Below are 19,254 nucleotides of genomic sequence, written 5' to 3' on the forward strand. Positions count from 1 at the left end.
TATATCTGCTTTTTAGCAGCAAGTCAAAGGATTTTACAGTGCCCACCTACACCTTCATTAAACAAAAATACCTCTATAGAACACAGTCCCCAAACTCCATGGCTGTTATGACAGCAAAGAAATCTTGTAACTCTGCCAAAATTGCATCCACAATTCCATACAGAGTGGTCCAGCAGACCCGTTTCATGTGCAGGGCCAGCCAAAGCCAAGCCAGTGCCGGAGACACCACCTACAACAACACCATAGATAAGTTTCTGCCTCCTGTTTATTCCCCCCACAATGCTGAACCTTCTCTTTTCTCCAGTGGAGTGACAGGAAGTGCAAATCCACACTTTCTCAAGTTCCATTTCTCACCCCCTCGCCTTTTGAAAAGCATTTTGAAAGCACCAAACAGGTCTGAATGGCAGTGCAAGGTGAAGCCCAATGAGGTGAGATGGTGATGGTGGGAATTCAGTACACCACTGACTGTCTTGCCAGGCTTCATCAGGGAGCTGGCCTTCTTCATGTGGTGTAAGGACTATTATAGTCTGGTCCCTTGTGGGGTGGTAGAAGAACCATTGACTGCCACTACGACCAGTTTGCTAGACACTGCAGATAAAATCACTCCACATTAAGTATGACTCCAGCAGAGATACCTGCAGCATCTTACTCATTTCTATGGATACTTTCAATTTGTAATATCTGAGCATATGGACAGAATCCTTGGAATGTTTGAGGCCAATCACATGCACTCTTTACACTTGCCTTTCCAGGGCAATTAAAGCAGCCAGGTCAGCACCAGCCAAGTGGATTGTAAATACTGTGAACACGTCTTTGAGAGAGGGTGTGGTTTCATTTGTTTTAAAAGGGGGTGGTAAGACCCACTGTACTATATTGGACAATTTCCAGCCTGCGTCAAATTTGCCATTCTTGAGCAAGGTATTCAGAGCACACAGTGGCGACCAGGTTCCAACTGTTTTTGGATGCTTCTCAGTCTGGTTTCTAATCTGGTTTGAGGACATAAACAGCCTTAGTCACTCTGGTAGATGGTCTCTCCACTGGGAACTATATAGAGTGCATCCCTGTTGATTCTGCTGGACATTTCAGTACTACCAACCATAGTGCCCTACTGGATCACCTATCTGGATGGACAGATTTGAGAACCTGTTTTTCAATGGTTCCAGGCTTTCCTGGAGGTTAGGTCACAGAGGGTAGTGCTGAGGAGCTCTTTAATGTCATAGCCACATCTCATCCCCTATTCTTTTCAGCATCTACATGAAAGCATTAGGGGAGGTCACCTGGAGCATTCAATGTGATCAACAAGCTGATGTCACTCAGTTCTGTCTCTCCATTCCATCTTTATGGGAGACTGTGAAATTCCTGAACTAATGTTTAGAAGCAGGGAGGGACTAGATGTGGACTAAAACTGAAGCTTAATCCAGACAAGATTAAAATGTTCCTCGTCAGTTGGAATGTGAATTAGGGGATAGAACATCAACCTGTTTTAGATAGGGTTGTTTTCCCCTGAAGAATTAGGTTTGCAGTTTATGAACACTCCATGAGCTGGCATTGCTACTGGTTGTTCTGTCTGTGGCCTGTGGCCAGAAATGCTTTTGCCCATTCATGCGCCAACTGGTTTGGTTCCTTGAGAAGGCAAGATTTGGCCACAGTGACCAATGCTTTTGTCAGTTAAAGACTGAGCTACTGAAATATTCTCTGCATGGGGCTGCCTTGGAAAAGCATCCAGAACCTTCAAGAGAATGCCACAGCAAAGTTTTTGGTTGGGGTAGGCCCACGGGAGCATGTGGCACCTTCATTACTCCAATTGCACTGGCTACTAATCCATTTCTGTGCTTAGTTCAGAGTGCTGATCTAGTCCTTTATAGTCCTAAACAGATCACAGCCCAATCAAGATCAGTTAAATACTGGGAAAGTAGCAAAATTTATTTCAGTTGCCATTTGTACCTGTTGGAAGATTCAGGGATTTTGTTTGTTCTGAGTCCAGGTTTTGTTTTTGTTTTTGTTTTTTTGGCTTTTTGTATTGTTGCTGGTCTACAGACTATAATACATTCTGACTGACTGACTACTTAAAGGGCCGTCTCCTGCTATATGAGCCTGCCCATCCTTTAAAATCATACCATGTCTTGATCCGGTGATGTTTGGGAACGTGTGATTTGGCCTTCTCCATGGCAGCACCCAGCTTCTGGAACTCCTTGGAATATGAACAGAGTCATTTTATCCTGAGATTGTTAGAAAACATGCATCTCATTTGCTAACACACTTTCAATGAATCACTATTAGACTCAGTAAGATCTCTTGGAGATCAGTGCCAGCCCAAGGCCCCCCAGCACCCAAGATGGTGAGGTCACAAGACACTGCCCCCCATCCCCTCTCCCTGGTAACCCTCAGAGCACATCACTTGCCATTCTTCCCCCCCGCCACCCACCCATCCACCTCCCAACAATGTGTGGAACCCAGGGGCGTAGCAAGGTTGGAGTGGGCCCAGAGACAAGATTTTAAAATGGGGGCCCCCATCACTGAAGTTATATCTATCTAATCTATCTATCTATCATGTGCCACAACAGAACATCATCCTAAACTATTTTTAAAAAGGTTTTGTAAATTGTGGATGATGCAAATCATTTAATGGTGCTAGAGAAAGACATGCTGTTCTGGTAGCTCCAGGTCTTAACACTCACATCAATCTTGGAGGATGAATACCATTGAAGGAAGCCCGGGTGGGTGCACGGCTGGGGGAGTCAGTCATGTGACTTGCCTCGGGGGGGCCCAAGGCAGTGGGCCCCCAGACAACTGTTTCCCCTTGCCCTATTATAGTTACGCCCCTGGTGGAACAAGCACCCTTCGCTATTCCTGCTGACCCAACTACACCAGCAGTGCACAAAGATCCTTCCAGCTTTACTTGGGAGGAGGCAGCGGCCAGGGCAGTGACAGTGGCAGATAAGAGGGAGTGGACAGGGAAGAGAGAAAGGGTGGAAGAAAAGAGAGGCAGTAGGCAAGCAGACACAGTGGTGACAGCCCCTCCCCGCCCCCCGCACCATACCTGCTGCCTGAGATGACTGCCTCACCCCACTTTTCTGTTTTTAATGATGCCTTTAGTTCAATGTGCAATTACCCTGATGTAAGCCCGCTGCCCGACTGAGTTCAATGGGACTCATATCCAGGTAAGTTGCATACAATTGCAGTTATAAATTATTAAATAAAAGGTGTTTATACATAATAAAAATGGCTATGTTGGGGCAAACTGTAAAGATTTCCTCACGTCTAATAAAAGTGTCGTAGTAAATGAAACATTTGCTTAGTGGAAGAAAACAAGTGCTGGATCCAAAATAGACCATAGGTACTGCCATCTAATGGCACAGCGGGAAATGACTTGCCTAGCAAGACAGAGGTTGCCAGTTCGAATCCCTGCTGGCAAGTTTCCCAGATGATGGGAAACACCTAAATTGGGCAGCAGTGATATAGGAAGATGCTGAAAGGCATCATCTCATACTGTGCAGGAGGAGGCAATGTAGACCCCTCCTGTATTCTACCAAAGAAAAGTCACAGGCCTCTGTGGTTGCCAGGAGTTGACACCAACTCGGCGGCACACTTTACCTTTACTAACCAAGATATCACGTGTCTATTTAGTAGTACGCTAGGCCTTATATAGCTTATATTTGTGAATAGTTCAGATATCTTTCAGGTTATATTTCTGTGTATGTGTGTGTTTCACAAAATCAGCTTTAGGATTCTATTAGGATTTGATGAGAGACCCAAATCCTGTAATATAAATAACAACAACAACTTTGTTAGCTGCCCCATAACAAATTGTTCTCTGTTATTAGGTAAGAAACTTTGTAGACATTAGTGCTTCTAGAAATTATTCACGAAAAATATTAATTTAGGAAAGAAATTGCAGTAAGAAAGCGGCAAATGAAATTACTTGTGAGTCTGTTTGGGCTGTGTGAAACAAGTGCATAGCATTAGTAATTGGAAAATAGCTTTGATGTATGCAAGAGAATTAACAGAAAGGGGTTCATTTCAAGAACAATACCAACTTCCAAGGAGATCATGTTATTAGAAATTTGTATTCTAACTAGCAGCGGGTGGACTTCAAATGTTTTGGAATCCAGATAATCCACTCGGTGTTTGGATATTTGTGAATTAATCCATGTTTCCATAAACAGCTCTCCTTCCCCCGTGAGGAAGCCTGTCCCTGCACGCTAATCCTTAGCGCTCATGACTCCCAACAGGCCACTCTTTGCATCAAAGTCCCCACGTGGGCCAACTCAAACTAGCTTTAAATCCTATGCTGTCTTAGAGTGGAGAAAGGGAATGCCATCACTAGTCATTTCCTGACTGTAGCAACTGTTGGACTGTGGAACAGTCTGCCTATTGCACTGCAGTGGTGGGCTCCCCTTCTCTAGAGGTTTTTAAACAGAGGCTAGATGGCCACCAGTCAGGGATTCTGTAGCGGTTTTCTACCCTAAGAAGAGAGTTGGACTAGAAGACCTCCAAGGTCCTCTAGTCTATGGGAGGAGAGCTGGTCTTGTGGTAGCAAGCATGACATGTCCCCCATAGCTAAGCAGGGTCTTCCCTGGTTGCATATGAATGGGAGTCTAGAAGTGTGAGCACTGTAAGATATTCCCCTTAGGGGATGGAGCTGCTGTGGGAAGAAGATCTAGGTTCCAAGTTCCCTCCCTGGCATCTCCAAGATAGGGCTGAAAGGGATTCCTGCCTGCAACCTTGGAAAAGCCGCTGCCAGTCTGTTTAGAGACAATACTGATGGAACAATGGTCTGACTCAGTATATGGCAGGTTTCTATGTCCCTTGCAACTCTAAAATTCTATGATTCTGTTAACTGATACTTTCTTTGAAATGATCTAAATAATTGATGCTGGAATTTAAGTTAGTTCCTAGTATCTCCCTGGGCACATCAGAACTCCCGGGCACGTGGAACACAGGGGCTTCCCCATTCTCATCAGTAGCCAAACCAATTATGCTTTCTCTATTGCATACATATAGAACTCTCTCCCCCTGAATGTGGAAGCTTAGTGTAGACAGCTGCCCACGCAGAGTTTGGGTCCAAATATATAATTTGCTTCATTGAGTTCAATGGGACTTGAACAAGTCTGAGCCATTTTGGCAGGGCAGTATAGAGAATGAATGAATGAATGAATGAATGAATGAATGAATGAATGAATTCTCCAATCTGGATAGATCACATTGATTTCAACAGAACCTAGGTGAAATTGGACACAGGTTGGTTAGAACTAACTTCTCTCGGTGATTTCAGCACCTAAAAATAATAAATTTTATCTGGCTCAGGGCAAATAGGTAAAACTGTTGTGCTTAGTTGCATTATTGCAAGCATGCTTAGGGTTGTGCAACTGTGACATACCTCATTTGTTTTAATGGGAACATTTGCTCAGGAGCACTAGAGTGCAATGATGCTTTTGTGTGAATCCCATTTTTTTTGCACAACTAAACTAACTTCTTGTGCTAGCACAAGTTTTCTCATTCCACAAGCAATCCATTACTCTGGATATTGGGCAGTGATCACACCATTGATAATTTGATCACACATATACACAAATACAAGTATTGTTCATTGCTACATGACAAGATGTAACACTTGGGAGGGTGTAAAAAGGAAGAAGATGGAAAAGATAAATTCTATAGAAGTTATTATGGGATCCTGCATAATATCTCCGAGGGAGGGAATATTGATTGAGTTAATATAGCTGTAACCACAGATATACGTATTTAGGTTGTCTTTTTATCATCTGACTCCACATGGGAAGAAGGTCCATGACATAATTATGTGTAATATGTATGTATCCAACATGAATCCTGACTTACTGGAGACACTAACATAGCAAACAGACTCAGAAACTGTGCAGATCATAGCTAGGAACCAAAGAACGGTGGACACCCGTTTAGCCATGAGAACCTGAACTTGTTTTACTTAAACATGTTGCTCAACAAACTGCTTTTGAAACTGAGAGGAGTTCCTAAAGCAATTTGTGATTGCAAACTGACCAGAAAAAATAGCCTAGCCTATTCCTGCAAATTTAATAGTTCCTTGATCTACAGAAATCAGCAGCTGAAGCTTTTCATGGCACGGAAAGAAACATACAAACCATGGGAGGAGATCATAGACCCAAAAAATTAACAACTCCACTGAGTTTGTGCAGACTCCATGTATGAGTTGAAGGACCTCTTTGTGTCCCAGCTCACATGTGTCTTGTCTTTATATATTGATGCATATCCAGTGTGGAGATATGAACTTCAGATTTGAACTAATGGAAACACAGCCTGAATCAGAAGAGCCACACATAGTGGCCAGTTAATAAGTGCTTTTGTGAAAGGAAGTAGCATCTGCTGCCAGTAACGCAGACTGATTGCCAACGTTTAGCATAAGAAACCACGAGGCTGTTCACACAAGCAGCCTTACCCAAGCTAGGGCAGCCCTACCTGCTTGTGTGAAGCACTAGGATCGGGGCTGATCCTGGTGCTGCTTCCCTGGGTAGCCTGAGGTTTTTTACTGAGGCTTTTACCTGGGTGGAAGGGTGCAAGCACGGCTTTTACCCATGTCAGGCAGCCCAAGCAGACACAGAACCAGACGCCTAGAGCACCTGGCTTGAAGGGAAATCTCTCAGTGCACCACACTTCTCACATGGTGCATTAAGGAATATCTGGAGGCCAGATTTCATTCTCCCAGCCTCCAGAGATCCACACTGCTCAGAGGGTGCACAAGCCGCACACCACACAGCGCATCGTGATGGGGGAGGTAGGTCCAACCCTGCCTCCCCACCATCTGCCCCAGAAACAGCCATGTGAACTACCTCCTTGAGTAGTAAAGTACAGAACAACCGATAAGTAGAGCATCATGGGAAAGTGCCCAAACAAATCACAAAATGCTGACTCCACAGCACACTTTACTTAACTATCAGAACTTCTCTCTTGCACAATTTAGATTCGTACAGTACACCATAAGAAGAAACAAGCAAAATGGAGGCTTCAAAAGGCACTTATAAACACCCTAGAGTTCCATTCTCAGAGATCCCCAATTGTTCTATGAACGTGAGACAATTGATTTTAGGAGAGGAGAGCTGGTCTTGTGGTAGCAAGCATGACTTGTCCCCATAGCTAAGCAGGGTCTGCCCTAGTTGCATATCAATGGGAGAACTTGATGTGTGAGCACTGCAAGATATTCCCCTCAGGGGATGAAGCCGCTCTGCAAAGAGGAGAAGGTTTCAAGTTCCCTCCCTGGCTTCTCCAAGATAGGGCTGAGAGAGATACCTGCCTGCAACCTTGGAGAAGCCACTGCCATTCTGTGAAGACAATACTGAGCTAGATAAACCAATGGTCTGATTCAGTATATGGCAGTTTCCTATGTTCCTATGATTGTGTCCATAACACAGGGAAATGGGCACCAGAAACCTCCAGTGTGAGGAAGCAATGGGGCGGCAGGGAGGTATGCTGCCGCCCCACAGGACCGTTTGAATACACAGCGCCAGTAGGAGAAACGCAGTAGGAGGGGTACGAGTACAATCCCCCACCCTTAAAGTTATTCCCCCTGCCTTTGGACTGGCAGGCACCGGTTCCGTGCACATCCCTAGCACTTACTGTGATCTACTGTGCCCAAGGTATAACAGATGCAACCAATCTAATGCAAGAATATAAGCAAAGCTGAATTCAAAGTATAAGTTGCCACTGGAAAGAGCAGGATGCCCATGACATACTACTGCATGTGTATAACACCAGCAGCATATTGTAGGCATTATATGGTCAGTAAAATCTAAGCAAACAGTTGCTTAACTATCTTTTTCCACATATGATGTCCTAACAGCCTAATCCCTATAGGCAAGGTTCATGTTTGTGTGGGTTACTGATTCTCTTATTCCAGGTGCCTCTACAGTCCTTTGTCTCACATATCAATAATCCCATGGATTTCTGTAAAAGGCCAATGGATGGAAGAACTGCACAGCTGGACTGCTTACTAAGTAAATAATCAGAATCAGCAGGTTTTGAGTCATATGGGCACCTGATAAGTAGCCTGTTTTGGAGCGGGACGGAGTATAAAATCCCAAATCCCACTGGTTTCTAGCTGCTGGCTGAGGCTCACCGATTCCACAAACAATGGCCTCCTACTCACTGCTTCTCATTTGGTTGGCTGGCATGGTGTATCTCATTGAAGCTGCACCACTGGTAGGTTTTGCATGCGTAGTTCAGTGCCTAATTAAGAAAAAGACAACCCAACATACAAAATCTATACTGGAGTCAGATATGCTGATCCCTAGAAAACTGCCTGTCTCGTTGATGTCTGTATAGTTAACCAAGCTATCTGAGGCGTTTTAAAAAAAATTAATTTTTGTTCATTTCATTAGTGTTAGGCTCATGTTGGAGACTGATTCAATTTCTAAAATAATGATCAAGTAGTTGCAACTGCTAATTAAATATATTTGGGGGGCAGGGGGAGTAGAAGTCAGAGATAACCAGCATTTGCCTGTTCCTGTCTAATTTATGCTAGCCAGTGTTTTCTTCAGGAATATCAAGACAATTCCCTTTCTCAAAAAGACAGCATTTGGGGAAATTTACCAATACACTTCAAGCCTTTTTGTTAGACTATGCGGATAATATGTGAGATCAACCAATTTATAGATGGAAGCTAGATACATTGCTGATATTTTTCACTTGAAAAATATAATAGATTCATAACTATGTTTAAAGTGTGTGTGTGTGTGTGTGTGTGTGTGTGTGTGTGAGAGAGAGAGAGAGAGAGAGAGAGAGAATATAAATTTAAACTACATTCTTAAATAGTACCTTAAATTTTAATTTGTACCATAAGTTGAATACCATAAATTTATTCCTGTTGTATTATGCACCTTTACAATTTTACACTTTTTAGTAATAACTTTATTTTAAACCACTTAAGATGTTTGCGCTAATGAAAATATCTGGAACTGCAAATATCTGAATGCATTTCTGTTCATGGCAAATCCATTAAATATGTGCAGCTCACCTTGTATTCTGTAAAATGAGTGTGAAGCCTGATTCTTAGTGATTTACAAAGTTCTTGAAGATCAAATGGAAAACCCAGTGGAAGTACAATATACCTTTTTCAGATTATGAGTATTAATGGTACAATACTCAAAACTCCTCTGTCACTTAGAACATAACTTCTTGTAAATTAATATCAATTAATAAGCCTAGTCACAATGAGGGGCTGCTTTTAATAAATCAATGTAGTTTTCTTTTTCATCTTGAGAAATATGAGCCAACAAAAATCTAGTTATTAAAAGCAAAACCTGATCTTTTTTTTCTTGTTCGCTTTTAAATACCTTTAAAACGTTACTTCTCAAAGCTGCTCACTCTGTCTGTTCTTGCATCAATATTGGTTTCAGGAACTCCAAACTCAAGCTAATGTTTCCCCACTTCATGTCTCATAGAGTAAGGGTCCCCAACCCTGGGTTCCCAGGTGTTGTTTCACTACAACTCCAATCATCCTCAGCCACAATGGGAGTTGCAGTCCAACAACATCTGGGGATTCAAGGTTGAGAATCCCTATAATAGAGGTACAGACTGCTGAAATATTTGTAATGTTCTCCTCTTTGCCCATAAAAGAGACTCTGGTGCACCAACTGTCTGATAGACATGTTCTTCTGTCTAATCTAGGGTTCCCATGGCTCCATCGATTCTAAGTGCCCTCTTATGGTGAAAGTTCTGGATGCAGTTAGAGGAAGCCCGGCTATCAGCATAGCAGTAAAAGTGTCCAAAATGGGTGAGGATGGAGACTGGAAGGATTTTGCTAATGGGTAAGTTGGGGGTCTTGAAGAGCAAACAAGTCCTACCTAGTCCTGGCTCCACATTTGAATGAACCTGCAATGCAAATCATAAGCATTCACCTTCAAGCCACACAATCACTTTTAAAGGCTTGTACAGACTACCTGTCCCCCACCCACCCCAGACAATGGAGAAAAAAAATCCCACTTTAGGACTGAAGGGGCATGAAACTCAGTATTGCAACAGAACTATATAACTGCAAACATGTTCACATTGCCAAATTGTACTTATCTACTCCGGTAGCACTATTATGTACCCCACCATTGATTGTCTCCTTAGAGGCACAGTTGGTGCTATGATCCGTACTTTACTTTTATTATAATCAGTATAATCAAACATGGAACTATGACGAGCAGATATTTGATCTTTTTAAAAAAGCCTAAAAAAACTAGCTTGCATTTTCAGAAGAGCCTTAGGGTATATTGCCTGAGAGCTGCAAAAGTGCCCACTGCTGCTCCAGATTATCCAGCAGAAGTGCATCAGGTTGCAGTAGACAGGTGATGCTACAGGAGAAATCTACTCATAGCTATACCGTAACTAGTAGTAGAACTTTTCTCCTCCTAAGTTTCAAATGTCCCAAATTATAACTGCCACTCTGAGAATATATGTATTTTAGAGTACTCCATGGACAAACCATCTGCATTTATCAATAATATTTGGAGAGAGAAAACAACATTAGGGGAAAGATGAGGAGCTCAAGTGCTAGGGATCCAGTGATGGGGCAGTGTCATACGTATGGCTAATGACAGCCATATTGAAACGAGCAGTTAATTTATGCCTACAGTTGTGGTTGGCAGCTCAAGCAGTTTTAAAAGTATAGGTGAGGTGGCTTACTGGCTTACTTGCCTGAAAGAAAACATTGAATCCTGAAATAAATGGGATTAATTTCCAGGTAAATTAACTTCTGAATGCCACCTAAATAATTTTAAATCCAAACATTTCCAATTAACTAGTGTATAAAGCAGAGTATTTTTCTGTGATATTCATCAAGAGCAAGAGATCAGTATTTCCCCATGAAACGATTACATCTGAAAACAGCGGCTTACCAAGCAGGGGCGTAACTATAATAGGGCAAGGGGAAACAGTTGTCTGGGGGCCCACTGCCTTGGGGGGGGCCCCCAGAGGCAAGTCACATGACTGACTCCCCCAGCCATGCACCTGCCCAGGCTTCCTTCAGTTCTATTCATCCTCCGAAATTGATGTGAGTGTTAAGACCTGGAGCTACCAGAACAGCATGTCTTTCTCTAGTACCATTAAATGACTTGCATCGTCCACAATTTACAAAACTTTTAAAAACATAACTTAGGATGATGTTCTGTTGTGGCACATAGGTATATAAATATATAACACTATGCTTTTTGTTACCACTATTTAGCCTCATTTAAGATTTCTTTACTTCATGAGCTGAGCTTCAGTGACGGGGTGGCCATTTTACAATCTTGTCTCTGAGCCCACTCCAACCTTGCTACACCCCTGGGACCAAGGTTGGAGTGGGCCCAGAGACAAGATTGTAAAATGGGCCCCTCACTGCCTTCCTCTCCTTCACCTTCGACTAGGTGCAGAACAGATCTCAGTACACGGGTGGGGGTGGGGCCATGGGACAAAGAAAAAAGTGGCTGCCCTGCCCCACTTTAATGTAAAATCTAGCAGTTAGTTGAATCTACGTCCAGCACTAAAAAATAAGAAAACCCAGAGTTCTTTCAAGGCAGACACCCCGCCTCCCACCTCGACTTAAGCCCTATCAGTCTTAGCCTCTTGTATGCCACCTCAAGCCTAACACCAGGATTTGAGGCTCGTCCTTTTCTCTCTTTAACATTCAGCCTGAAGAAGATAACTTCAGTGTTTGCTTGTGATATTTTAGTTGGTTTCAATAAAGGTATTACCTTACTTTGGATGCTTTCCCTTAATAAACTGATGGCCACCTCCTGGTCAAATTCTGGCCACCCAGAATTTCAGAGGTCCTATCACAACCCCATCTGACGATGCCATGAATTGAACCTGGGACTCCCTTCTGCACGCAAAACATGTGCTCTTTTACAAAACTAGAGCCCCATGATCCCTAGCAGACAAACGTATACCACAGTTAACATAGATTAGGGATTCTAACATAAAACATAAACACTGGAAAGCAGAACTGTACAAACACCTAGTCAAAGGGAACCATGCTGGTAATGAACACCAAGGCTGAAGGCTAAGCAATTAGCCAGCCATGGTAGAGATGGGTGGTTGTTGCTGGCTTTTTAAGTTAGTGGGAATCATCAACTTTCTGATGCCAGTCTACTCAATGCCTGCTTCTGCTTTAAGATGCTACAGGGCTCTTTGTCTGCTCTTTGCCTCTCTGCTCTGATTCTCACCCTCTCTCACCCTGTGCTGCTGCTCTTCTGCTTTCGGTGTCAGCCAGCCCTCAGTACCAGTCTTCCACCTATTTTCTTTCATCCATGTGCAGGATGAGTTTTGTTTTGGGCAGCAGTATCAAGGCAATGTGTGCAAATTTTGTGTGCCGTTATAGATACAAGTGTACACACACACATGCATATCCCCAAATATGAAAGAAAAAATGGATTTCACAGTTTTTACCTTTCCTTCACTTCACATTTGCACATATATCTCAACCAACTGATAGGGAACAGATTCAGTCCTGAACTAAAAAATATCTTGAGTTCATCCCAGTGAACACAGGTTTACTATGGAGTAAGTGTACATGTGTATGTGTTTTAGTTTATGCCAGCCAATCTTATAAAGTTTAACCGCTCCAGTACTTGTTTCATAGCTAAAATAAGGTGTTTCGTCTCCTTTTTTTCCTGCACTCAGTACCCCACTTAGTTAAAAGTCTGGTTAGAGTGTTGGATGAGAATTGGGTTCAAATCCTTCCATACTCAGCCAGGAAGCTCAGGGGATAACCTTAAACTAGATACAGTCTCTCATCCTAACCCACCTCACAGGATTGTTGTAAGAATGAAAGTAGGAAGAAAGAATCATACAAACACTACCCTGAGCTATGTCAACAGAAAAAGAAGTCACCCACCAGCAATGAGTAATCAGTAACCAGAGGCGTAACTAGGGAAAACGGCGCCCGGGGCAAGCACTGAAATGGTGCCCCCCCCCCGCCCTCCCAACATACTACATTATACTTAGGTTTTTCCTCACAAGTGCCCGCCGCCGCCACCAAGCCAGGCCACTGACTGGCCGCCAGGCGCCAGCAAAGCAATGGGGGGGGTGCGGGCGGCGCAGAAGGGACCGCTCGTGGGGGAGGGGGCGCCGACGCGCTCCCTTGACTGCTGCAGTGCTGCTGCACTGAGCAGGAAACATTTGTATTAACAAAAAAAAATTAAAAAATTTTTTTAAATTTTTTTTTGTCATGGCGGCGCCCCCCACGTGACCAAAAAAGATGGTGCCTGGGGCACGTGCCCCCCCTGCCCCCCCATAGTTACGCCTCTGGTATAGACTATCAATCTCTATCTCTCTCCTAATTTGATTTAAAACCAAATAGAGTGGAATACAAGGAGTCATCCCAGTTTCTTGGGATTTAAGTAGTAAGTATCTTATGTGGTGAACACTCTTGTGGGATTGGGACAGGAATTAAGGGCCCAAAGGGCTAAGTTTAGGACTGTATCTGGGAATGACATTTTACAAGAAACTGGAATGTGAACTTTGGTTCTGCTAAGCCAAAGTAACTGAATGGAATTGTCTATTCAATGGTCAAGGCCTGACAAGAGGGGAAAAGACTCGCCCCTCCCTGCTCTGAAACTTGTTTATGCATTGTGCTATGCCAAGGGAAATCACGGGAACCAGCTTGAAATATGCTAAGAGTAATCACATTTAGAAGGTTTTAGGAAACCACACATAGATATCAGTACCTACAGATTTTAGGGGTACATTATATTCACACAATTAGCTGCTGATTCTCTTTGCATGCTATCTCTTAACCCATTTCTCTGGACTGAAAGGTGCCAACTCTGCTCCGAGGTGACCACAAGCCTGTCAATCTGGACAGAAACAGGAATGTTTTGAGAACACCAAAAGGGAAACAGCTCCATCTGAGTCAGTAAACAAGTGCCGGATACGCACCCCTAGAATGGTAGACTCCTTGACCAAATATGGTAAGAGAGTCCGGGAGGGGGAACCGGAGTTGTTTATATCAGATTGGAGACACAGAGAGAAATGATATGGCTGTTTCTGATATGAGATATGGATAACAGGCCGGGAAGAAGGTATAAAGAGGGGCTCACACACATGCAAGAGCAGGGAAAATGCATGCTCTCACTCCGTGGTTGGAGTAGCATGTAACCCCTTTCCTGTCAATGTAGCTGGCACACAACAAATAGCTGGAATTGCTCCAGTCTCTAAGATTGGAGGGACTTCCATCCCTGCATACACAACCACTCTGCCAAGACACCTGCCTCCCTGCGCACTCAAGATCTTCATCCCTGAGTTCTGCAGCCGATGCAGACCTATAAGACCCAGTAATTATATCTGTAGACATGTGCCTTCAGCCCAGCATCTTCTAAACTCCATGACCAACTCCCCCCACCCTTGTCCCATGGATCTCTTTCTCTCCTCCTCCTGCTCCTCAGAACTTCTTTAGCCTATGCCTGTCAGTTTCTCTCCCCCATCCCTCCCCCCTCCTTTGTTTTCAGCTCACTCACTCTAGACTGCTGGCCCAAGGCCAGAATGGGCACCTCCTCCCTCCTCAGTTCTTTCCTCTTCACTCATTTCCCTTCACCTCTCCTCTTTCCCATGCTTGGACTGCTCTCTTCCCCCATCTCTCTACCTGAAATCGAAACTGTCAATTTTGTGTCTTAGCTGAAAGCAGCAGCGAGAACACACACACACACACACACACACACACACACACACACACACACGGTTCATTGCTAGTAAGAAAGAAAATGATTTCACTGCTATTCATGTCTAGTGAGGAAAAATGATTTTAGCTGTTATTGAAAACACTACACTATGCTGGGGAAGAAAACCAATTGATTGATTTTGCTTCCGTGCTTAATTGCTTAGATGTAACCATTTGCCTTAATAAAGCTTATAAAACTACAATTGCTTGTGATGTCTCTTCTCCTCCTCACTCCTGATTGCGCCATGACCTCAGAACTGAACTAGGGGTAGCCTCTGCCGGCTAGGATGGGAGGGGCTGTGGGCTCCCTCTCTCCCTTGAAGGGAGGGCGCTGCAGCCTGCTTGCAACATTCAGGGGCAGGAGAGAAATGCAGCTTTTAAAAAATCCCCATCATCAATTGATTTGCAAAGTCTTATTTTGATGAGTCTTTTTTAAAAAAAAAAAAAGCATTTATTCAGCAGTTATTTATTTATTTATTACATTTTGTATCCCGCTCTTCCTCCAAGGAGCCCAGAGCGGTGTACTACATACTTAAGTTTTCTCCTCACAACAACTCTGTGAAGTAGGTTAGGCTGAGAGAGACGTGACTGGCCCAGAGTCACCCAGCAAGTCTCATGCCTGAATGGGGGATTTGAACTCGGGTCTCCCCGGTCCTAGTCCGGCACTTTAACCACTACACCACATCTTTAGCCCCTTATCAAATGGATGACTCAGCCTGCAAGATCCCAACATTGAACACCACCTGTTCTCTCTACCTCCATCATGCTTACTTTTAAAAATACAAGTTTCTTTTACCTTCCACCATTCCTCCCCTCCTTGTGAGACAGCAGTACCAAGGCAGCCCCTACCCTTCTTGTCATCTCTTCCTCTTTTTTTCATTTGTTTACTTCATGTTTCACTTGTTCACTGGACCAGAGGGTTACTTTTAAAAACACAAGTTTCATTCACCATCCTCTCCCTGCCTTGCCTTCTTGAGGGTCAGTCAGCAGAGCAGAACAATGCGATCATACATCTTTCAGGCAGTTTCTTTTCCTCTACATTCTTCTCTCCCCCCCCCCCGCCTAATACAACTTGCATTTACTTTACCCCTTACCTTCTTGGGAGTCAATCTGTCAGCCACAAAAAAACCGAAACAAGGCTTTTATGCAGCCCCCAGGCAGGCTCCAGCCAGCAGCTTGGCTTCAAACCTCCAACACTCCTTCTCGCTGCTGCTGCTGCCTGACGTGCCTGCGTGACTCACTCAATCAGCATGATCTCCATTTCAGTGAGTGAGCACAGAGCACGGCCAGCTGGGAACAGCCACACTGAGAGGCAGGCAGGAGGCAAAAAGACGACGTGGGTATTGGACCACTTTGCTGCTGCCGCAGCAACAGAAAAAGGAGGAAAGTAAGAAACGGGGGAAAGAGAAAGGGCAAGGGCTGGCCTTGGGGGCCCCTCAGAGGCTGTGGGTCAGGAGACACTTGTCTCCCTTTGCCTAATTAATGGTATGCCCTGTCTGAAAACTAGAATCAATATCTCAAATCCAGTGGAATGGTTGTATCAAAATATATATGTCATCCTCAATGAAGGTACCATGCTTACTATTTGTATACATCTGTATTGTTCCTATATAGGGAAACCAATGAATTTGGGGAAATCCATGAGCTTACAACAGATGAACTATTTGTACGAGGTTTGTACAAGGTGGAGTTTGACACCAGATCTTACTGGAAGGCAATTGGCATTTCTCCATTTCATGAACATGCTGATGTGAGTATTCAGAAATACTTTTAATATGTAATAGCAACCATTAATGAAAACGAGTGTTTTGTTTTACTCCTTATTCTGTTTCCCCAAAGAGAGGGGGGTGGGGCAGGAGGTTGGATGCAGTACAGGCCAATGCCTTCTGCATATATGGATTGCAGTCACTGGCTATACTACGGAAAGAGTGCATCTATTCCCATCAGGATCAGAGGGGGCATGCTCCTGAACACCAGGGCGTTTTCTAGATTACACGCTGCAACGTACTCACAACATATCCACTAAGTGCCCCTCCATAATGCCCGTTTCTCCAATTTCGGTGTCACTGTGTTGTTGGCAGGCTGCCATTCACATTCCCCATGTCTTGATTCGAATTTTAATGATGTCTTTTTGCCCTACAACATTGTAAAAGCGCTGCAGGAAAGTAGCTGTATTTTTCGGTTACAGGGAGCCTTTCCCCGCATTTTATGCATTGCAGCGTTTTGCAGTATGTATGGTTCTTCCCCCCACCTTGCTTGCTTCACCCACCCCCTCAACCTGGGGAAACAGGCAAGGAAAAATCTCGGCTTTTCCCTCCTTTCCTCCCCACAGATCCCAAACCACACACCTCCCTCCCCCTCTGCTTGCTTCCAATATAACTTGAGCTTGTCATCACAGAAGGAGAGGGGAGATCAGCTGAGCAGATTTCTGAATCCAACCCTTTCTCATGCACTTCATACTGAAAAGGAAGCCCATTGAACTAAATCATTTACTTCAATGCAATCCCACTTGCTTAAGAGCCTCCCCATCTCTGATAACTTTTTAAAAGCCAGTCTAGACACATTTGTTCACTCAAGCTTTTAATTAGATACTGTTTTAATTGTTTGATGGTTGTTAATAGTTGTAATGTTTTATATTTTAAATTGTAATTATTTAACCTTTTTATTTGTTGATTTTATTGTTTTGTTGTAAGTCACCCAGAGCAGTGGCGGCCCATGAACGCGCCTCGGGGGGGGGGGGGGGCGGCAGGAGACACCTTTAAGGGTAAATGCATTCTGTGCTTACCTCCGCAGCTGCTGCACCTGAACGCCGTTCAGAGAAGCGGCTTGCCGCCCAGCAGCCCCTGCGCCACCGCTGCTCACCTTGCTTACACGGAGCTGAGCCCACGCCAGCGGCCAGTTGAGTGGCGGTGGCGATCTTTTGCCACAGGGGCCGCTGGGCGGCACAACACTTCTCTGAACAGTATTCAGATGCGGCGGCTGCTGCGGAGGTAAGCACAGAATTCATTTATCCTTAAAGGTGTCTCCCACTGCCCCGCCCCCCAGACATGCATTCATGGGCCTCCACTGGCCCAGAGACTTGCATTTTGGGCAGTATACAAATAATAAAATAAATAATAATATTAATTCAGCTAGGCTTGTAACCATACTATTATTTTCAGTAAAAGAAAAAGTGAACACGCTTTGCATTGAAAAACTTAGAGTATTAGACTACATTTCATAAACTGGCTTCATTTAGCAAAATACTACAGTTGTCAAGCTTACGTGAATAATCCACCGACACATGCAGAGCGCCTAGGATGTGTAGAGAAAACAGGCTATGCTGATCAGACAGTAAGTGGATTTTGCCAGAGGAACATTCTGCTGTTTCCTAAATGGGGAAATATTTGTGGGGAAAGCCTCCAAGGCACTTTCACTTTATGTTCTGCTTGATAGCTATTTTAATACCAGTTTTTAATTCCATACACAGCTTCAGCTTCATAATGGAAAAGTTATAATTGGTCACTGTTGAAAGCTTCTCAGAAATACTATAAAGTACAGTACTTTTTGTACTGTAGTCAGGAAAATTGCTTTGAATTATGACAACACAAAAATAAGGCATATTTCTATCAGCTTCAATGACAAACATCACATGCTGTTTTGCAACTGGATTCGGGGGTCTTATGAATTCACCAAGATGTCACCCTGAATGACTTTCAGGATTTTTATTAGATGTGTTAACTGAAACTAACTACTTGCTCCCATCCATTGATTTACAGAGGTGGTGACTCTGATATGCATGTAGAGTTTTGTCACATGCAGGGATATCCCTTCCCATTTTAACAGAGGAAACCAACCCACCAAGTTTTTTCCATTTATTACAGGCAATTTCTTCTGTGGAAATTCCACATGAACATCAGAACACTTGGGAGGGTTGTAGATTAAAGCAACCGGTGACAAATTAGGTAATCGGTTCCTTTAGTGTAGGGAACTAACAGAATCCTGCAGATGTTTACAGTCAAAGACACGTTGTACTCCTACTTGTGCTTTTCTTTTGCAGGTAGTTTTCAATGCTAACGATTCTGGTCACCGTCATTATACCATTGCTGCTCTTCTTAGCCCCTACTCTTATTCAACCACAGCTGTTGTCAGCGACCCAAAGGAATGAGACCATAGATTATCCCTACAAAGTTCTCCCTACTGTTCCACTGTTGTAGGATTATCTTAAAGACAGTTAAAGTGTAATCAATGGCTTGTTTGCTAGAGTAGCATCTATAACCGACATCTTGGCTAAAACATTTTGAAATGCATCAATAAATGTTTCTTCTTTAAACAGTTTCAGTGTAATACGTTATTTTATATTAAAAGAATTTGATTTTAAAAACCTTATATGGAACATTTATCCCTTCTCCATCATCATAGTTACCATTTCCAAGTCTCACCTCATATTCATTGAACTACTAACATTCCCAATGATTATCAGCTCACTAACCACCTAATGGCACAGCGGGAAATGACTTAACTAGCAAGCCAGAGGTTGCCGTTTTGAATCCCCGCTGGTATGTTTCCCAGACTATGGGAAGCACCTATATCGGGCAGCA

General features: G+C 43.6%; 1 protein-coding gene across 1 annotated transcript; it reads left to right on the plus strand.

Moving 5' to 3' along the window:
- Window positions 1–8,068: 8,068 nt before the first annotated feature.
- Window positions 8,069–18,989, plus strand: TTR (transthyretin). The gene is made up of 4 exons (XM_053248065.1): window positions 8,069–8,193; window positions 9,661–9,800; window positions 16,289–16,424; window positions 18,714–18,989. The coding sequence occupies exons 1-4, from the start codon at window positions 8,125–8,127 to the stop codon at window positions 18,819–18,821; spliced, it is 453 nt and encodes a 150-aa protein (XP_053104040.1). The 5' UTR covers window positions 8,069–8,124; the 3' UTR covers window positions 18,822–18,989.
- The last annotated feature ends 265 nt before the right edge of the window (window positions 18,990–19,254 follow it).

Source organism: Hemicordylus capensis, chromosome 4 (assembly GCF_027244095.1).
Source record: "Hemicordylus capensis ecotype Gifberg chromosome 4, rHemCap1.1.pri, whole genome shotgun sequence".
NCBI classification, from domain to species: Eukaryota; Metazoa; Chordata; class Lepidosauria; order Squamata; family Cordylidae; genus Hemicordylus; species Hemicordylus capensis.